We start from the raw sequence: 20,064 nt of genomic DNA on the forward strand, positions 1-20,064 counted from the left end.
CACCTGGTGATCACTGTGGCCAGGTCTCATCAAGAGAAAGGCATTTGTACCCCTTCCTGTCAGCCTTGGCTTATTCAAGGCAGCCTTAGTGCACCTCTTCCCTCAGATTCAACGGGTGAGTCAGACAACAACCCCCCGAGTCCCGGCACTGTTGGGGCCAGTTCAAGCTCTCTGAATGGCTCCTGAAAAGCCCTGTCACTCAGTAGTTAAGAGGTCCCTTCCAACCTAAGACACACACCCTTGAGTGGAGTGGGACCCAGTACAGATCTTTGAAAGAAACCATCTCTGCAAATTCTCTTTTTGAAAAATCCCTTAGTCCTTTGCCCTCATTGTGGATGGGGGATGATAGAGAGTTAAGACTCTGGAACAGGAAGCTGGTCCATCAGGAGTCCCCATTATGTTCTTGCTTCTCAGTAGCTGTTAATCCTGAATGCTGACTAGGTTCTTGTTTTCTGTACAGAGCCTGGATAGGCTGATGTACTTCGGCGGAAGTGCCAGGCTGGCCTCACAACCATCCATGCCCAGAGCAAGAATGGCCAGCCTAGAAAAGCAGGCTGGGTGCCTTAGAACTATCTGCAGTAGAGGAAGGGGACAGGGGGATGAGGGGACTTCTGGGAATGGGTGTGTAGGTGGGGTGCGGCACAACTCTAGGAGGTGTCATTTACATCCTATCCTGGGGACAAACAAGCCTGGAGAAGAAACACCAGTCTGGAGGCTTCTGTAACAGCCAGGCCCAAGGTGAGCAGGAGTATCTGAGATAAGCTGTGGGACTGCAGAGGGAAGCTGGAAATGGGAGAGGCTAGGAGGCAGCACTGGAGGGATTAGGGTCTGGTTGGATCTGGAGTAGGTTTCTAGGCGGCTGCTGATGTGGTTCCTCTGATAAGTCAGGAGACAGTGGGAGGGGTGGGCAAGAAGTGTGCAGGGAGAGGCTATGAGACCAAGGCCTCTCTGGAACCCCCAGAGGAGATGTTGGGAAGTGACTTAGTATGTGGATCTGAAGCTTGTGAACAAGTCGGGGCTGGAAAACAGACTTTGGGATCGATCACTAGGGTGTGTTTAGTAATGGAAACAGGCCTGGGTTTAAGGCCCTGGAAGCCTGTAGAACTGGATTCCCAACTAAGGTGGGAGGGGTCTGTGGACCATTTTAATTTTTTTCCACAGAGCTGAATTAAATAGCATTGGGAGGCATAGTTGCAGGCTGAGGAAGAGTGCTGTTTTCTGGTGTCTGAGGCATCTGGGGCAGAGGTGGTAGAACTAGCTGGGTAAGGAGGTCCTCTTTATCACCATGAACTTGCAAGGTCTGTCCACAGCTGACCAGTTCTCCTTGGCTATTAGACCCAGAGGACTTTCTCCATAAGACAGGTGAAAAGTCTGACAGGAGTCTTAGGTGTACAGCGTAATGTAAATTTGAAAATAGTTACTCCATCTGTTTATTCTATTTTGGTCTTGGGGTTCAAGGGTTTCTGAACCTGAGGTAAGGTTACACTTTGCTTTATGAAAGTTCTAGTTTTTTTTTTCTTTGTTGAAGGAAACCAAACCATTCACAGATTCATTGACTGAAGTGCTTTCCTGTGACTTGAAAGATGAGTAGACGAGCCACCTGTCTTCCTGAATTGTCACCAGTCACACTGCAAATCTTGATATCCCATAGATCATAAAAGCTGTAGGAGGCTGATTCAGGGGCACTAGTCACTTACCTGATGCATGGCTATTAAGCAGGGGGACAGAGCAAGGATGCACACATAGTTCATGATTTTGTTCCTTTTGTTTGAACACCAGTGTGCTGAACTGTGAAGTTGACATGGCATTTACTGGCTTGCATTGTTCAGGTAAGTGGGCAGAAAGATAAAGGAAGACCAATTTCCCCTCCACCCCAGCACTGCTTTTGATAGTGTCAAAAAAGAAAGCTTGGTCTGAGCAAAACTCCACGGTTAGGCCAGTGGGAGCACACAGGGTACTCAGGAAGCGCTGCAGGGGAGAGCGACGAGGAGATAGTTATGGCTATGGCATTGGTGGAACTCTGCTGGTGGGCATGGGTTGTGCAGGAGGTGATACTTATGACTCATCTAGACAGAGATGACAGGGGAAGGTCTGGGGTGGGGTGGGGTGGGTGTTACATACTTGCCCCTTATGGTAGTGCTGCTCCCCACAGAACAATTAATGCCGCTTGGGTTGGTACAGCTCCAAGCTGTCTTTAAGGCAGCCAAGAACATACCCTGACATTGCTGAGCACGAAGAGAGGCATAACTGTGGGTGGACACAAAATTGGCACCTTAAGACTTCAAAGGCATGGCCAGTGTAAGAGAAGCACTGAGCGCTTGGATTTTAACTATAAGATGTAATAGAGGAGTAAAGAAGAAAAATTTCAATCTTGAACAAGTCAGTGGGATGCTTTTAATCTTAGGGAGTGTAGATCTATAATAAAACACTTCATGTACTATGAGTTGGCTGAAAAAATAAGAGACATCTTTGAGATGAAGATATTGTATTTCAAAAAAATAATAATGCTGGGCACAATGGCACATGCCTATAATCCCTGTGACTTGAGAAGCTGAGACAGGAGGATTGCAAGTTCAAGGCAACTTGGTGAAGCCTTGTACCCCAAAATAAAAAGAGCTAGGGACATAGTTCAGTGGTAAAGTGCCCCTGGATTCTATCTCCAATACCAAAAAACAAACAAATTTTTTAAAATAAAGACTGAGCAAGCCTCTTAGATGTGGGCTGGGGGGTTTCAGATTCTGCTCTTCTCACACTCAACTGATTTTGGGATTCCCACTATAAGAGGAGTGTGGAGAAGTTGGGGCTCAGAGAAGTACTTTCAGTATTACTGAAATTATGGGAAGTAAAAATCATTTTAATACAGAATAAAATCTGAAGGAATATGTTATATCTTAATAAGGTAGGGAGTAATAGAACTACCTCAATGCTCAGAAGTTTTAGTTACCAAAGCAAAGGGTCAAATTTTAATATCATGTAAATTTGAAAGAGGAAAATTGTCAGGATTAGGAATTAAGTAACTCGTGAGTGAACAGGCTAATGATTCGAATAAGAAAATCAAGAAACTGAAAGCAATCTCAATATTATCTGCCAACTGTTTAATAAGCTTTATTTAAAGTAAAATTAGAATATAAAACCTAATTGAAATATATGGGTACAAATTTAAAAAACCTGAAAAACAACATTATATAAATGTTCTTAACAATGAAAAACTTCCAATTAAATATATAAACAATGCTTGTTTAAATGAAGCATATAGTCACACTGACCTGCAGTCAGTTTTAATCAAAGGCTATACAAAAATTTTAATGCAATTGATTTCAACAGTTTAAATTAAACCCATAGTTTTGATATGGCTGACAGCCACCTTAGGTAGAGGAATGACTCCCTGTGGACTTAATTTTGTTAAAAGGAAAAAGAAAAATATAGATTGCTGCTAATGTTCAGATCTGAAATGAAGACTGAGGTAATTTCTTTTTTCCTTATTGGATCTCATATGGAGTTCTGAAACAAAATCACATGTAGGATGTTAGACCAGGAAGAGGCCTTACAGTAGTGGCTCAAGCCTCTCCTTGGATGGATGGATGGGCCAGTAAGGCTGAGAGGTGCAAGTGCTATGGAAGGCCATGCTGTGGGCCTGAGGCCTCCAGCTTGGAAGCTCTCCTGTAGTGTATGAACATGGGCTTTTTGGTACTGGACAGAATCTTGAGTTTGACTCTGTCCAGTTTTGTGAAGCTATTTGGCTCTTTGGTCATACCAGCCTTAGAGATTTACCCTATCAAGACAAAATATATCATTGAATCCAAGAAACAAGTATTTGCTACCAAAAGCCTTGAGGATATAGCAACCCTGGGGTAATGGGCCTGCTTTGTGGGATGCGGCCAATGCTGTAGAGTGCTGGGTGATTGGTGATGATGTCTGCTTTGTATCTGCTTTGTGAGATGAGGATGGTATGAACTTGAACTTTGAGAACTGGTTCTTTGAATCTGTAGGGCCTTGCAGTTTATGGCCTCAACTTCAGGGAACTGGAATCTACCCAACCCCAAAGCCACCATGCCCAGGGCTCATAGTTGGGAACATCTGTCTTTATGACCAGTCTCCATATCAACGGAATTTTCATGAAGTTATACAGTTAATGGTCCAACCATTTTTAGCTGGTCTGCTCTCATCTTTGCCTTTCTTTAACTATAGAAACCTCATATTTCTGAAGAGAAAGGATTCCTAGTTTTTGTGTGCTTTTGTTTAAATGTCTATATTATAGAAGCTGATAACAAGTCTTAGTTAGTAAACTGCACTTGAAATTACATAGCTTAACTTAAAAAGGATACCATATAAAAAACACTTGCTGACCTTGTGTATAGCCCACAGCCACCTACGAAAGTACTTGTATGCATATATGAAGTCTTTGAGACCCTCATTGATTGCGAAGGAGGCAGAGAAAAAAATTACCAGTAAGATTAAATATTTTTGAAGGTACCAGGTATACTTTTTCTGAAACCACTTGAACCTTATGAAGATAATTTTTTTCTTTTGATGTAGGCATTCTTCCTAGCAGAAAGTTACAACAGATAGATCACAGACCTTAACCTCCCTTGCAGAGAAAACGAAGTTTAAACTTAAAGCAAGTTCTCTTTATCTCATTATTTTCTCCTTTTGAAATCAGATAGTAAAGTATATAATTTGTTACCTTTTCTGACTCCTGAGTGACATTTGGGTTATTTTGATTGCACAATGTAGTTTCTCTCATGCTGCACATTGTGTAGTAATTTTGGATGTTTGGCCTCTGAAAGGGCAGGCAACAGGGCCTTTTCTTATGTTTTCCTTCAGGTTTTCTCTACATCCTGTTTTATGTGTGGTTAGATCAGCTGATGAGTCACCTGATGTTTTGCTGCTTCAAATGACAGAAATAGAGATTCAAAATAACCACACAGAGGAGTATCTCGGATGTTTACCAAACACATTGCGCAAAAACTTGCTTTTCTACTGTTCAAATACTTTTTATAAAGTGTGGGGGCCGTGTGAAGGTGGTGGTGTGGAGAATGTAGGCAGGAGCTGCCGGCTGAATGTGCAGTGTGCACATCAACACTGAGGCCCCCACGGCTTTCCTACAGTGCAACTGTAGTGCACTGCAGTGCACCTTTAGTTACAAAGAAAGGTGTGGGCCAGAACTTAGAATGTAAGAGACCCCTTTTTTCTGGACTGTGTACCCGTTTGATGGATGAGGACTTCATGCTAAGTTTAGCGAGTAGCTCACCTGCAGAACCAGGGGCCAGAAACCATGGCTGGTTGGTACAGACCAGCACATGATATTCTTTCTGGGTGCTGGTATATTCAGATTTACTGAATTAGATTTCTATTTATTTATTTATTTTTGCCATGTTGGGGATTAGTCCCAGGGCATTGACATCCCCCTTGAGACATGCATGTCTTAAGGGAACAACTGAATTGCAACAATATACTTTCTACTTTGCAACACATATTGTCATTCTCCACTTTAGTTTGAGTGGGGGAGCGGGAATTGAGTCAAGGGCCATTGACAAAGTTTTAGAAAGGAGTATTACAAAAAAGTTCTTCCCATGCCCCACCCCTTCAGAAGAAGAGATCCCCAAGCGGAATAATTAGCAGGGTGGGAGCAGCTGACTCTTCTCACTTCCTCCTCTAAAGATAAATTGAATAACTTTTCCCATCATTGGGATGTCACAACTGTTCCAATCCTGCCAGATCCAGAAAGGGCTGCAAGTGAAGCTACCCCTGGAGTCTGAAGACCTACCCCAGCTTCATCACTCCCTAGTGAGCCCCAGATGCCTTTCCTCCTGGCCGTCTGGTCCCCTGCACCTCCAAGGTTGTTTGAAGAAGGAAGTGCTGCAACTGCTGCATCCAGATTTCACTGAGCCTCATCTGATGGATCTTTTCTTATAGGAAGTGTCTCATTTCTGAGCAAAACTACCTGCTAATGCTGAAAACCCAAATCAAAACCAGAGGAGTAACTTTGGCACAAAACAGGCCCAATGCAGGAAGCAAGTAGGGTGACCGACTTTACTCAGCAATATAAACGAGTGGCCTTGAGTGTCAAAGAAGACTCCTCAATGGATGAGGGTTTTCTGCCAATGTGCAAATCTCAGTGCTCCCTGAGCCTGTGGCCAGCAAGTCCAATCTTTTCATGACTTTCTTGGAGCAGCCTCATCTAGTTCTGTTTGCTCAGTTCTCTGAAGTCTTACAGATGCAGTGTGTTCAGGAAATCCTTACCTAAGGCTATGCTCTGAGTGGCCCAAACTTATTTCTCAGCATTTAGATGAAAATCTGCTTTGTGCCCTTGTAGTTTGAGATTGGTCCTTCCACAGTCCTTGACATGTGACTCTCACAGGGGCAGCACTCTTCTGAATCTGTCAGCTGAGTGACCTGTGCAAAAATTAACATGTTGGAACATTGCTTGGGTTAGCAGCCTTGAAGGGTTGCCTCTTGTGACTGTGGAGTGGGGAGAAGCGTCCCCTCTCCCCTTTCCTTATCTGATGATGAAATTCTTGGTGCAAACGGGAGAACATGCCAGCTCAGGGTTCTGCCTTCAGAGTTCAGATGCTTCTTTGGCCATGTCGCAGCAGCCAAGGTAAAGAAAATGTATGAAGAAGCATTACAGAATCCCAGCTCCTGAGCTGTGGTAGGGGACTGCGCTGCTTCTCAGATTCTTGGGAACTCCAAAGTAACATGATGGCCCATTAATCTTTATCACTAAAGGTATCTCTGGAGTTAAAATTGCATGTCCTAATTGCACAATAATGAGTTGTGCTAGCTGATTTCCCCTGGATGAGAAAGGATTTGCTTTTTCATTTTGCTTTGTAACCCCAGAAGCATTAAATAGTCACACATGTTAAAAAATACTGCTGTTTAATTTTCTAGTCATGTACTTTTAAAAAGCCAATACAATTAGATTTTTTTTTTCATCTTTTCAGATCTGCCCCTGAAACCACCCCCAAAGCAGCTACACATCTGAATGTTCAGCACTCATACATATAAATGGAGGAAAAGCCGCTCTGAGGAAGCATGTAAGGACTTGTCCCTGTGCGGGGCACATCTGAGGGGCACCAGGTGCCCCAAAGCGGGAATGCAGCCCTGTGAGGTTCACAGCCACCTTTATGCCCTTACAGCCTTTTTTCTCTGAGGAACAGTATGGGTACACAGCACTGAAAACAATAAACACAACAGGACGGCCTTCTCCTTTGCCTCTTTTGCCCTTCCAGCTCACACTCGCATTCCCATTGTTGTCCACACAACAATTTATTCCTGGGTTACCCATGACCCAGAATAGTTCTCTGGTCATTTACGGACCCTTACATTCATATGCAAACAAGGGTTTTTGTAAAACTGCTGCAAATAAGATACAATGGTCAGTGATACAATACCATTCAACTGCAGGTATGTGGAACACGCAATCACTGCATCGTATTAGAGACATTTTATTGAAAATGCGAAAATAGGAAATGTATTATAGCCTAAAATAAATTACATAACATATACAGCATATATTTATATCTTTAAAATATTTTGTTTAGGTTCTTTCAGTCTAGTTATTTTGACTAAAACAAGAATTTAGAGAACTGTGTCCATAATTTTTTTAAAGGAAAAAACCCGCTCTCCAAGACTTAGAAAAATATACTGCACTAAATGGATTTCCAATGCATTATTTCAGGGAATATCACATAGTGACTTTGATAATTGTTTATAAAATGTCTTGCTTTATGGTGTATGTGAGAGGGAAGTACCGTAGTACACTTGGAATTACCTGTACCGCAGAGTCATGACTAGGAACGGCAGAACCAGGTAATAAACCTACTTTAAAAGTTATGAGACAGCAACCTGGCATTAGAATGCTAGATTATGACTTAAAGCTTCAGTTCATTGTAAAAACTAAATGGAAAGTGAGAAGGCTCCATTTAACTCGCTCTAGTGCCATCTTCAGGAAAGGGGTGAAAAGCCTCAGGGAAAGTCCTGCGGAGGGATGCTGATGCTGGGAGATGCGCTTTTGTGTCAGCTGTGAAAAGGTGGCTCGTGTGTACACACGGTGGGGTATGACAGCTCGCTCTGATCTAGGAAAACGAAAAGTGAGATGCCATTGACCACGTCAATTTGCTACTCTGATGGCATTGCAAACATTTCTACAGAATATTTCCATACATCGGCCCAGTGTGGTCACAAATCTGTTCCTCAGTGTGCATGGCGACTCTGGGCTGCAGCTTGTCGCTCACCTTCTGCATATGTTTGGTAGGCAGTTCATGACTCCATGGTGGAAGGGAGAAGAAACTGGCCACCAGGTAACATCTCTGTGTACAGCCATGTTACTGGGAAGCAAGTCAAAGGAGGCCAAACTTTAACCTGTTGATTCTTAAGAGAGACAAAATGGGACAGGAAAGAGTCTGTGGCCAGCTGGGCAGTGGTGGCCCGAGAGGCGATGGCACAGCCGCAGTCCTTTGGTTCAAAGTAAAGATTGTCCGAGGGAGGAGTAGAGACTTTTGACTACGAGGCAGCTATGTCTTTTGGGTTTTCATGAAGCAGGGGCACAAAGTCAATGGTTTTGTCTGTTTACAAAGCGGAAGGAAAGACCTTTCTTTAGGTCCCCACATGAGTGTGAGCATACCCCGTATGCTAGAGAATTGACATGAAACCTTTAAATCAAGGCCTCTTTCATTACCAAAAACAAAACAAAAAACAAAACACATGGGAGAGGAAAGAGATGATGCTGAAGTGCCATCCCAACTGTCCCTGCAGTGCCCGTGGTGTCCTGTGCCTTAGTCGTTCTCCTCTCTCATTTCTACGATGTCCGTCACCTCCTCTGTTGGAGGCATGTCAGTCATGGCAGAGTCTTCCCCCTCAGTGGCTGACTCGTTCTCCATCTTCTTTTTCTAAACCAAAGAAGACTCGTTAGTGTGGGGCTGTGGACAGGGCATCCAGCAATAGAACCATGAGCAGGGAGAGAGGGTGCCAGGACCTCTTGCTGCAGACTTGGGTCTCGCCTGTGGTTGGGAGGTGAGCTTATCAGGCTGCATCTTGTTCAGCACACTCCTCTCACCTGCAGTGTGCCTGTCACTGTGCTAGGCACTTAGAGGGACCATTTCTCACCTCCATGCAGCCCTTTGGAGTGGAGGCTGTTCTTTGCGGTTATGTCACCATTGCTCCCCACTACCCTCATGGCCATGTGCAAACTATTAGCCTCCTCCCTAAAGCCTGGAGCTTTGAATCTCATGTTCTAGAACACTCTTCCCTGTTCTGTCATCACTTGGTCCTCTCTGGGATAGCTCTGAGTCTTGCTTATTACCTGAGACAGAAAAGAAATACCCCCCACAGGGCGTGGTGACCCTGCCTGCAAGGTAGACCAGCTGTGTGCCAGCAGGTAGAACTTGTGATACTGTGTGGGAGAGTGCGGAGGTGGGGTGGGGTGAGGTCTAGCAGAGTCAGGAAAGGCTTTCTGGAGGAGGACTGAAGAGGGGAAAGGCTCTGTGGAGGCAAGAGAGGGAGAGTGGCCTAATCACCCCACATTTTCTAAATTAGCCACACCTTAGTGATCCAGTCTGGGCTTACTTAGGGGAGGAATCAGGTTGCAAGAAGAGTCACTTTTTTTTTTTTTTTATTTGTGTGTGTGGTGCTGGGGATTGAACCCAGGGCCTTGTGCATAGGAGGCAAGCATGCTTCCAACTGAGCTATATCCCCAGCCCAGAGTCACCTTTTTAGGATCTTTTAAGGTCAAAACTGTTATTTGGTTTCTACAATTTTTTGGTCTCCAGAGGTTAACAGCAGGATATAGGACTGTACACATCCATCCTGAGAGGTATGACTGCCTTTTGAAACATGGTGGGATATAAGGAAGAAACTATTATAGAAGAGAGGCTTCCCTGCCGTTACTAAAAGCTGACCAAGGTGAAGTGACACTGGCTGTGAGGGTACAGATCCTGGAAGGTCAGGATAAAGCTAAAGTGCCTATCATCGCTGTCCCTGCACATGTATGGCACAGACTCAGAACACCTGGGAGGGGGCTTTGCAGTTCTGGAGCCAGTGTCTCTCACCTGTTTCCGATAGACGTAGCACGCTGCAATGGCGACCATGGTGGATTCTCCCACGAACCCTGCTAGGAGGGAGCCCACACCCAGGGTAGCTCCATGTACCCTGGAGATGAGAACACAAAGGTGGTTTGTCTGTTAAAGCCAAATTGAGCCACAACACAGAGTTTATGCCAAAACCCAACTGATGTTACTGAAACCCAGGAAAGGTGTAGAGTAGAGAGGGGCAAGTGAAACATTCCTTTTTAAAATATTTTTTTATGGACACAATACCTTTATTATTTTTATGTGGTGCTGAGGATTGAGCCCAGTGCCTCACACGTGTTAGACAAGCACTCTACCACTGAGTTACAGTCCCAGCCCCATGAACCTCACTCTTGATTAACTGGGTTCAGAAAGGGTCGCCCCTAACAATCACCCATGCTGGGAGGAGGGACCTAGAACCCCAGGGCTGAGCTGTCTTCCTTTGGGGACCAACAGGTCAGGATCCTCCCAGCCTCGGCTCAGCTCTGCAGCCCCACCCAAGTCTCTCATTTGTGATCCTGCAGCTGGCACGGATCTCAAGAGCCTCCACCTGCTGCCAGGCAGGCAGAACTCCCTGCTAAAGGTCTGGCTCCAATATGCTCAGGGGGTTCACCTCAAAGTCCAGAGCATAAGGCTCTGGACAGAGTACTTAAGTAGCAGAAGGCCTTGGCAGCAAATTCCCTAATACCATACCCTAAGTAGGGCAGGACCACGAGGCTGGTGATGAGGACGATGATCCGCAGCACGGAGCTAGGCGCCAGGACAAAGGTTTTCTTCAGTGTCATCAGCCACCCTGTGAGATGGGCCCTCACAGTGACTGTGGAGAGAGCAAAGGGTTTGTCAGCTGTGTCTTCCATCAGCCCTGCTTCTCTCTCGTCACCTCTGGCCCAGAGACTGCCTGGGACTCCGGCCTTGCTGCCGTGGCCTGGCCTTCCTGCTGCTTCTGAGTCAGGCTGGGCTTAGTCCCTGTTCCCACCCAGGCTTCCCACCTCAGGTGGCTGGATGTAGGCGGGTCCCTTGCTCCACAGTAATCATCCAGGAAAGGTGTAGCCTAGAGAGGCTACACCTGTGCACCACCTGTGATACAGTCCTCCCAGCCCTACCCTAGTCCTGACCATCCACTTCTAGAAGGCAACCACCCTCCCCCACAAAAAGCAACTTTTATGCTGGGTGAGCTCTGGTTGGCCCCAGAGCTGTCTCCCATCACCAGAGAGGTGAGGGGATGAGAGAGTGGGGAACTGTTGTTGCTCCCACTTGCCATTATGTCCCCAGAGCCAGCCCTGTCCACTCCAACCGTGGGCATTGCCCTGTCTCCTCCCCATCATGGTGCAGCCACAAGTTCCATCTGTTGCTATTTCACAATGACTATGCACAAATTCCCTGCACCTCTCTCCCCACCCAGATTGCAGGAGGCAGGGCTGCCAGCCTGAGTGTGGAGGAGGGTGCAGGAGGCCAGCAAATGAATGACTGAACGGCATTGCTATGTTGGGCATAGACGCTTCCCCTTGCCAGGGAGAACTGCCCTGAATGTCCAGATTCTATCTGGAACTGGAAGGGGCTCGAGGGAGTGTAGGACCAGGGCCTGGAAGGGAGGGGACCCTCAGCCCCAGGCAGGCAGCTCCAGCAAAGGCTCTTGGAGGAGGACGTGCTTGCTGCTGTGTAACACTAGCTTCCAGGATTGGTCTGTCTGGAAAGCAGAGCCTGCTGCACCGTCCCCCAACCCTTCTCCCACCAAGCCCTCAAGGAGTGGGGGATTGAACCCAGGGCTAGGCAAGCCCTCTACCACTGAGCTACACCCCTGTCCCTGCTGTTGTCTTGGTCTCATACTGTGTCCTGCCTTCCCAAGTGGTGGAAGTGTTATATCAATGAGGCTCATTTCCTTTTCCAGGCACAGACCCACTTAAATTTGGCCAAGGGAGAGGGTAAGGGTCAGAGGCTAATCTGGTGGTGCAAACCCAAGATTGTCACGAGCAGAGATGGGGCCTGACAGCTATCTGGAAGGTCTTCTGACAGAAAGGAAGTGGAGTCAAGAAGAGATTAAAGGTGACTCGCACACCCAGCTGGAGCTTCCAGACTCCTTGGCCCCTCCTCAGGTCACAAGTGTGGGCAATGAACTTCAAGTGCAGCCTCCCCCGAGTGACATCACCTTCCAAACTTGACTTAGCCAGTGTCGACCCAACAAAGACCAGACACCATCCCACTGTGGTGGTCTGTGTCATTTCCTTCATTCCAGCCACAACCCTAAAAGTGACACAAGGCTTGACCTCTGAGAAGACTTGACACCTAAGAGTGGGAGCTACCTGTTGCCTAACTTGGGAACCACAAAAGACTGGTAGATGTTCTGGACTAACTCCATAGCTCAGATCTTAGTTTAACATAGCCTTGTAGAATCTGGGTTTCCTCATTTAGGTGGAATTTTTTGGTAGTTAATTTTTCTTTTATTTTTATTTCTGGGAATGAAACCAAGATCTTGTTCATGCTAAGCACATACTCTACCACTGAGCTACACCTCCAGCCCTGGAAATTTAGTTTTGACTAATATACACGTACTACAGGATTTAAAAGGTACGAAAGGAAACAGTAGGAGATCTTCCTCCTATATATGACTTGTCCTGCTTCCCACATGCAACCAGTTACTGACTGGGTAAATTACTTCTAGAAATACAATATAGATATGCAAGCACTCAGATAGAAATTAGAATATAGTTATATATGTGCTGTACATTTGTCATAGCAATGGTCACATACTAACCAACCATTCCATAATCTATTATTCTCATTTTATGTAGAACTACCTCATTTTGTATAATATACCTAATGTTACTAAATCAACTTGGTCATTTTCAAACTGGCTAGGTTTTCACTATGGGCATGTCCTGACCATATGCAATCTGGCCTCAACTTGCCCCTGGAATCTATTCTCTAAGAATACTTATCTTTATTTGTATAGCTCAAAATTTTAGCAGTAATCTCACTCTATTTTCCTGTTTAAAATTTTTTTTACTTTTTACTCAGGCATGGTGGTGCACACCTTTAATCCCAGTGGCTTGGGAAACTGAGGCAGGAGGATCACGAGTTCAAGCCAGCCTCAGCAAAAGTGAGGTGCCAGGCAACTCAGTGAGACCCTGTCTCTAAGTTAAATAGGGCTGGGGATGTGGCTCAGTGGTCAAGTGTCCCTGAGTTCAATCCCTGGTGTCCCCCAACCCCCCAATTTTTTTACTTTTTAAGTTATCATACTGTAAAATTGGTATTTGTGTGTGTGTGTGTATGTATGTAAAATTCTAAGAGTTGTAATTCATGAATTAACATAAGTAACCACCACCACAATCAAAACAGATGGCAGTTCTCTTGTTGGCCCGAAATTCCACATGCTACCCTTTTTGGTCTGCTTTCTTATTTTCTTTGCAACTTAAAAAAATATATTATGCCTATTGGATTCATTTCTTGAACTCTCTACCTCCTGGCTAATATCTTTGCATCTTTTTAATCCACTGTGAAATTTTACATTTCCAAAGAAAGATCTCACTGGGCGTGAGGGCCCATGGGAATGCTCTTTCATTCTCTGTTCCTTACCTGGCACTGGGAAGAAGGAGAAGATGCGCAGAGGAATGACGCAGAGTTCTGCGAAGGCAAAGTCCACGCCTATGATGTCTATCAAAATTTTCTCGGAGACATTGGGAGTCCAGAACATCACAAAACAGAGCTGAGGGGAAATAATGTTGAGCAGGGTTATGAGGAAAGGCATTTTTGGGTGAAATAACAGAATCTGGTGTGCCCTGATCCCTGAGGAGGTCTGGAAGACGGTGGAACTGCCCCATCAGGTGGCCACCACAACAGGCATGGCCCGGCCTTGCTCCCTGCCAGAGGAGGTGCTCATCCCCCTGCTTCCCCAAAGGGACCCTGCGGTGGAACAAATGTGGATGTGGCGCATCCACTAACCACCAGTGAAGACCAGTGTGCTCTTGTGGAGGCTTAGCCAGGGCACAGCTCAGTTCTGGGTGGGCATGTCCACTAATTTTTATAGCCTTAACAAAATAGGGGAAAGTCACCTGAAGGCATTTGGACATGGATAGAACCATGCTGAATGAGCACACATAAAAATAAAGGAAATGCTAATATTTAAAACAACTATCTGTCTATAAACTTTGCAATGTTTAGTTGAGAGAGTAAGGGAAGAGGCAATAGCCCAAAATCTGGAATTTTGGAAAGAAGATGGGCAAGTGGAAAACAGATTTAAACAGGTTCAAGAGAATGGAATCCTAAGCTGATGGGGAAAGGCAGAGTTCTCTCTCTACTTCCCCTCCCCACAGATGAGGAAGTAGAGGTAAAGGCGCTGGCCCATGAAAATCTAGTGGTAAGCAATTCAGGCACAGTTCCCCTTGCACGGCTGGTGACTGTGCCTCCCAAACTCGGCAGGACACAGGAGATTTATTGCTGGATAAGATAAAACACAAGGTTTCCTGGCATGATCGAAGGCAGAACAGGGACTAAGGGAAAGGGGACATGTTAAATATCCTTGCCTTCTTTTACTTGGCTCCCAGGACACAGGAAACCAGTTGAGTTTCCCAAACAAGAGACCCAGAGTAGTTTCCAAGGAATCTAATTAGACCAAGAAGGAAGACCTAAAGGTCCTGGAAATTCAAGTCTCCAAAAAAGTAGCCCCACTGGACCAGCCATCAGTGAGAGACCCATGTGGGTGATAAATCTCACACAGCATCCACAGCTTCTTAGAGCTTTATAAATGCTCCCGTACACAGCAGACAACCAAGGGCTCCCGAGGAGATCGAAACAAACGAAAGAAAAGAGAGGGCTGTAGGGGTGGGGGTGAGGGTAAGGAGAGAACAACATAGAGGAAGAAAGAAAATCTTTCCATGTTGACATTCTCAGAAAGGTGGAGAACTGCATCCATGAAACAAAAAACAGAATGGAAATGTTAAACTCAAAGGACCAAAAAGAACCGGGGATTAAGAAAAGAAAGCAGAAATGAAGAGCCATTACCAACAGTAAGACGAAGTTAGGGAAGCTTACCACTTAGAGGTAAAGATGTGAGAAGTACAGGAGAGTAGATTACAATAACATAAAGGTCCAATATTCCAGGAATTCCAGAAAGAGGAAAGAGTGAACCTCTCAGAGCTGAAAGACACGAGTCTCCAGACAGAAAGGGCCACCGTGTGATGGTAGTGCAGAAGATGGAAGACCCATTAGGGCACACCATTGAAAAATGGTGGAACCAGAGAAGATAGATTCACAGAGCTTCCACCTTTAGGTTTCTGAACAGCATGGAAAACAAGAAGACACAGAGCAAAAATTTGGAGGGAAAATGATTTTTTAGAACTCTAAATCAAGATTCAATCGAGGATCCCCCCCCCCCTCCACCGTGCTGGGGAGTGAACCCAGGGTCTTCAGCAAGCACACCACCACTAGGCTACAGCCCCAGATGAAAGCTATTTAAAAGTAGGATATTTTTACTAATCAAGACCTCAAGGGGCTGGAGTTGTGGCTCAGTGGTAAAGTGCCCTTGGGTTCAATCCCTAGTACCCCTTCCCCCTACCCCCCAAAAAAGGAAATAAAGGAAAAAGAGGAAGTTGCTACTGGAAGTATGCTCTGCCAAGTAGGGGAGTCACAGGGGAAGAAAAGGAAGAAACCCAGGCTCAATTACAAGAAAAAAAGCAAGAGGAATCTCTGGGATGGAGGTGAGGGGTAATCCCAGGAAGTCTGCGACAGGTGTGCAAGTCAGTGGGTCTACACAGGAGCCAGAAGCAAGGCTCAGAGACACACTCAGGGGGTGAGGCATACAGGAAGTCTAACGTGTCTCTCTATGTGGCAGTGGATTTACCCAAACAAGGAAAATGGAATAATATACTTAATGTTAAGTACATGAAGAACTAAGAAAAAAATGATCGTTCAGTTCAGGAAAAACTAAAGATGTTTAAGAAAGGAAGGGAATCGGGACTCAGCTGCCATGGTCTAGCTAAATAATTTCCCATCTTATCCCAAGTTGACATAGTCAGAATCCATCCAAAGACTTGAAGGAGTCACAGAGGAAATAGGACCAGAAGGAAAAGCCTCTGGAGGAGTTGGGCTGGGGCAGGGCTATTGGTAACAATCCTTAGCAGAATCTTTAAAACTTTGTGCTGATTTTAAAAACCTGAATTTTAAAAAAATGTAGTAATTTTGGAAGATATTGTTAAAAACATGCCAGTTCCATCAAATACTTATATTCTTTTCCTAAAATGCCAGTGATTCTTCTCTAAAACAGAATATATTATAAAGTAAATCAGAGTCATGTATGAAAATAGAATACTGAGATTTTAGAATATAATATCCTTTATGCTTTGGGTAAATTAAATTTCACGGAATAAGGCTGGCACTATTTACTATGTCATGTTTAAACATTTAAAAAAATACCTTGGAGGATCTATTATAAATGAATCACTATAAATGCAATAGAATTTTCTGTTTGTATTTTCAGCATCTGGGAAGTACATCCCACTGGTTTTCAAAATGGCAGATGTGCTTCCGTTAACCCTATTGCTTGTTGCCAGCAATCACCCCCATTTTGACATGATGGGAAAAATACTCCCTCAGATCTAGCAACTTTGCAGCTCAGGGACTTTATTACTTGAGAGTCTTGGACAAGTGGCCTGTCATCTTTTCCCACTGCAGAGCTGCTGACCTAAAATAATGAGACATCACTTATGGCCACTATGTCATGTTTAAACATTTTTTAAAAAATACCTTATTTTTTGTTGTTGTATGTATTCTATCTAGAATCCACCTGTGCCAGGCATACCCCCCGAATTGTGTGTATAAACAAAAAAAAATATACATGAAATTGTTGCCATGCCTGGGCTATTTCATATAACAATTCCAAAGCATGGTGCGGGGATACAATTTATTCTCTATACCCCATCCTCCAAAACAGAAGGATCAAACCCTACTTCTAGCTTTACATTAGGCCCCATTTTTTTCCAATAGCAGTAAAGCGCTAAACAATTGAGATAAAGGAGCATCGTCCCCAAGCGTGGAATCAATCAGTGCCTTAGGACCTATGAAGACAGCCCTTCTCTGTTCCTCTGGTGGTTAGAGTGACAGACTGAGGCCATATTCTGCTCAAAACTTAAGCTTCCAGGAGACTCATTAGCATGCTTTATCTTGTAGCCACCGATAATCTGAATGTGAGATAATGCCTCAAACACATGTTGCAATCTCCCTGGGCTTTGCAAGATCACTGTAAAGTGGCTTTTAAATTACAACAAACTAAGCGGAGAGGAGGGTACAACTGTTTGTCAGAGAAGGATGGTGCGCGTGCTTCTGTAGCAAACAAGCCAGGTAATGCCTCCCTCTGGCTTCCCCTCATGGGTAATATTCACCTGGAGGCTTTCTGCTGTCAGGTAGGAAGTGATCAGCTATCCTTTGGAGGAGAGGGTTTTTTTTTTTTTAATTTTTTATTGTTGGTTGTTCAAAACATTACAAATTTCTTGATATATCATATTTCACACTTTGATTCAAGTGGGTTATGAGCTCCCATTTTTACCCCATATACAGATTGCAGAATCACATCAGTTACACATCCATTGATTTACATATTGCCATACTAGTGTCTGTTGTGTTCTGCTGCCTTTCCTATCCTCTACTATCCCCCCTCCCCTCCCCTCCCCACTTCTCTCTCTACCCCCTCTACTGTCATTCATTTCTCCCCCTTGTATTATTTTTCCCTTTCCCCTCACTTCCTCTTGTATGTACTTTTGTATAACCCTGAGGGTCTCCTTCCATTTCCATGCAATTTCTCTTCTCTCTCCCTTTCCCTCCCACCTCTCATCCCTGTTTAATGTTAATCTTCTTCTCATGCTCTTCGTCCCTACTCTGTTCTTAGTTACTCTGGAGGAGAGGGTTTAATAAGAGGACACAATGGTGGTGTGCATGCCCACATCATTTGACACACTTACATCAACGTCAGCAAACCTGGGTAGTGAATACAGACTGACACTTTGATACAACCCCAATGTTAAGGGTTGATGGACCTTTATAGGAGCTTTCTGGGATGGCAACTCAGTGTTCCATGTCTAGAGTTCCACCATGAGACTCTGACTACTACCTCACTGTATCCTATCTAGTATCCACCTGTGCCAGGCATACCCAAAAAGCCTCGTATCAAGGTCACATGCCAGAGTTTTCAACCACGCACACACGAAGGGCCCAGATTGGATCTTCCAGGAACATTGACATGAAATCCATCAGTCTGGTCTGGGGCTTGAACAATCATTAGTTAAAGGGAAGTTAAAGGGAAGGAATGCCACATTTATCAAAGCTCTATCTGTCTCTGCCCCTGCAGTCTCTGAAGCCTTTGCCATGCCTCTACTATGAAAATCCCGCCTTCCAGCAAGTTCAACAAGTGAATATTTCCTGCAATGACCTGAAAGGAATACACACCATACCTGCTTTTCAGTTGTGTGTATTCCTTTTTGCTAAAAGCTAAAAGCTGACCTATCTGCAGGTCAGCTTTCCCTGAGCAACACACTGAGTCCTGCATAAAAACCAGGCCTAATTTAAGCGGTCTGTTTCAGAAAACAAGTAGCTTTATAAAAGTTAACCTGTCAAAAAATATTTCAGAAAAAGTGTCATTCTAACTGAGTTCAGCCACCGTAGAGCTGCCTCAGAACATGTCCTCCCAGTTGACCAGGACACGCTGTGTTCTTCAAATATTTGCAGAACCCAGTGACACCAACTTTTCCAAACAAGAACACAAACCTAATGATCTATTGACAACGAACATGGTTCGTTTCTCCGAGCAGCTTCAGGGCTGGGTTTTCTGCTGAGGAGACTGCTGTCAATATTATCTCATTAAGAGGCAGCCTACAGAACAGAACAGCACCCACCATGCCCAGGTCTTGGTTTTTCTATTTATTTTCCAATCAAAGGAAACCAAACTCCTTGGAGAAATGACTTATTCTAGGACTCAGGCCGGGAATGTGCAAGAGAATCAGCTGAGTGTCTATAGTGCCACGAAGCAAGAAAGTGCTCAAAAGACAAATGGGACACATCAAGGGGACAAAGGAGCCAGCCAAAAGGAGTTCCAAACTGCCAAAGCGGGAACAATTTGAGCAACAAAATAAATAACATAGTACTAAATTATAACCCAAAGAATACAATAAATATCTACGAGTCCGTGTTGCCATATATAGATGGGGGAGATGGGACAAATCTCCAAAGAATTCTAAATAATCCATTAGATATTCCTTTGTGAGGTGGCTGGGGCACTCTTTTTCACCCTCCTTCCAAAGAGCACAGAGGCAAAGAGAAGAAAAAAGTAACTCAATAGTGCAGAAGCCTGGGTCAGATGATCAAGGTCAAGATGAACTTGACTTATGTTGAGAGCAACTGGGGCTGAGACTGGGAGGAGCTGGTTGTCTTTATCAGCATTTGAACCCAGAGAACATAGAACCCAGCCACAGCGGGCAGCCCCTTGCTCCACATCCTCAGGGCACTCCATTCTGCTGGAAATGCAGCTGGTGCTTTGGTTTTGACTTGATTTCCAAAGGCTGATGTCCATACTTTTAAGGAACTCACCAGGCTTTCCCCATTGCCCTGAATAATCAGGACTTAGGAGTAAATGAGATTCTTATCCTCTGCAGTGAGAAAAAGTAAACCATGTGCAGCTGTTTTGAATTAAAATAGTTGGTCCTGGACATCATTTTTATTTGGAGCCTTAACTTAGGAAGGTTCAATAGACGTTTAATCAGGTTTAAATCTCCACTGGGCAAGCTGGTGGTTAACCCTCCACAAGACAGGGCATGAGGAGGTGCTGATGATCCTGGCTCTGCAGTCTGATTGTTAGGTTCAATTATGACCCCGGGGTCCTCTGCAGTTCGCCTCCTGGAGTTCCTCAGCATTCTGGGCCTCAGTGCCCTTACCTCTGAAATTGTGCCTCCTCACAGGGCTACCCTCCAGAGAGGAGACAGTCTGCCAACTGTTTGGACTTTCTTTCTGGACTCCA

At 44.8% G+C, this 20,064-nt stretch overlaps 1 protein-coding gene and 1 long non-coding RNA gene across 2 annotated transcripts in view; one reads left to right on the plus strand and one right to left on the minus strand.

The window, feature by feature from the left end:
• Positions 1-744: 744 nt before the first annotated feature.
• LOC125619978 lies at positions 745-7,628 on the plus strand. Its single transcript, XR_007351557.1, has 2 exons — positions 745-1,829; positions 6,945-7,628. It is a non-coding gene; the product is annotated as an uncharacterized LOC125619978 (long non-coding RNA).
• Positions 6,863-20,064, minus strand: part of Ankh (ANKH inorganic pyrophosphate transport regulator) — a 134,650-nt gene continuing 121,448 nt past the window's right edge. The window contains exons 9-12 of the mRNA XM_015490463.2: positions 13,641-13,770; positions 10,761-10,884; positions 10,050-10,149; positions 6,863-8,891 (exon numbers count right to left, since the gene is read on the minus strand). Coding sequence (XP_015345949.1) covers positions 8,778-8,891; positions 10,050-10,149; positions 10,761-10,884; positions 13,641-13,770 — 468 coding nt within the window. The 3' untranslated portion in view covers positions 6,863-8,777. The remainder of the gene's footprint in view (positions 8,892-10,049; positions 10,150-10,760; positions 10,885-13,640; positions 13,771-20,064) is intronic.

Source organism: Marmota marmota, unplaced genomic scaffold (assembly GCF_001458135.2).
Source record: "Marmota marmota marmota unplaced genomic scaffold, marMar, whole genome shotgun sequence".
Taxonomy (NCBI): Eukaryota; Metazoa; Chordata; class Mammalia; order Rodentia; family Sciuridae; genus Marmota; species Marmota marmota.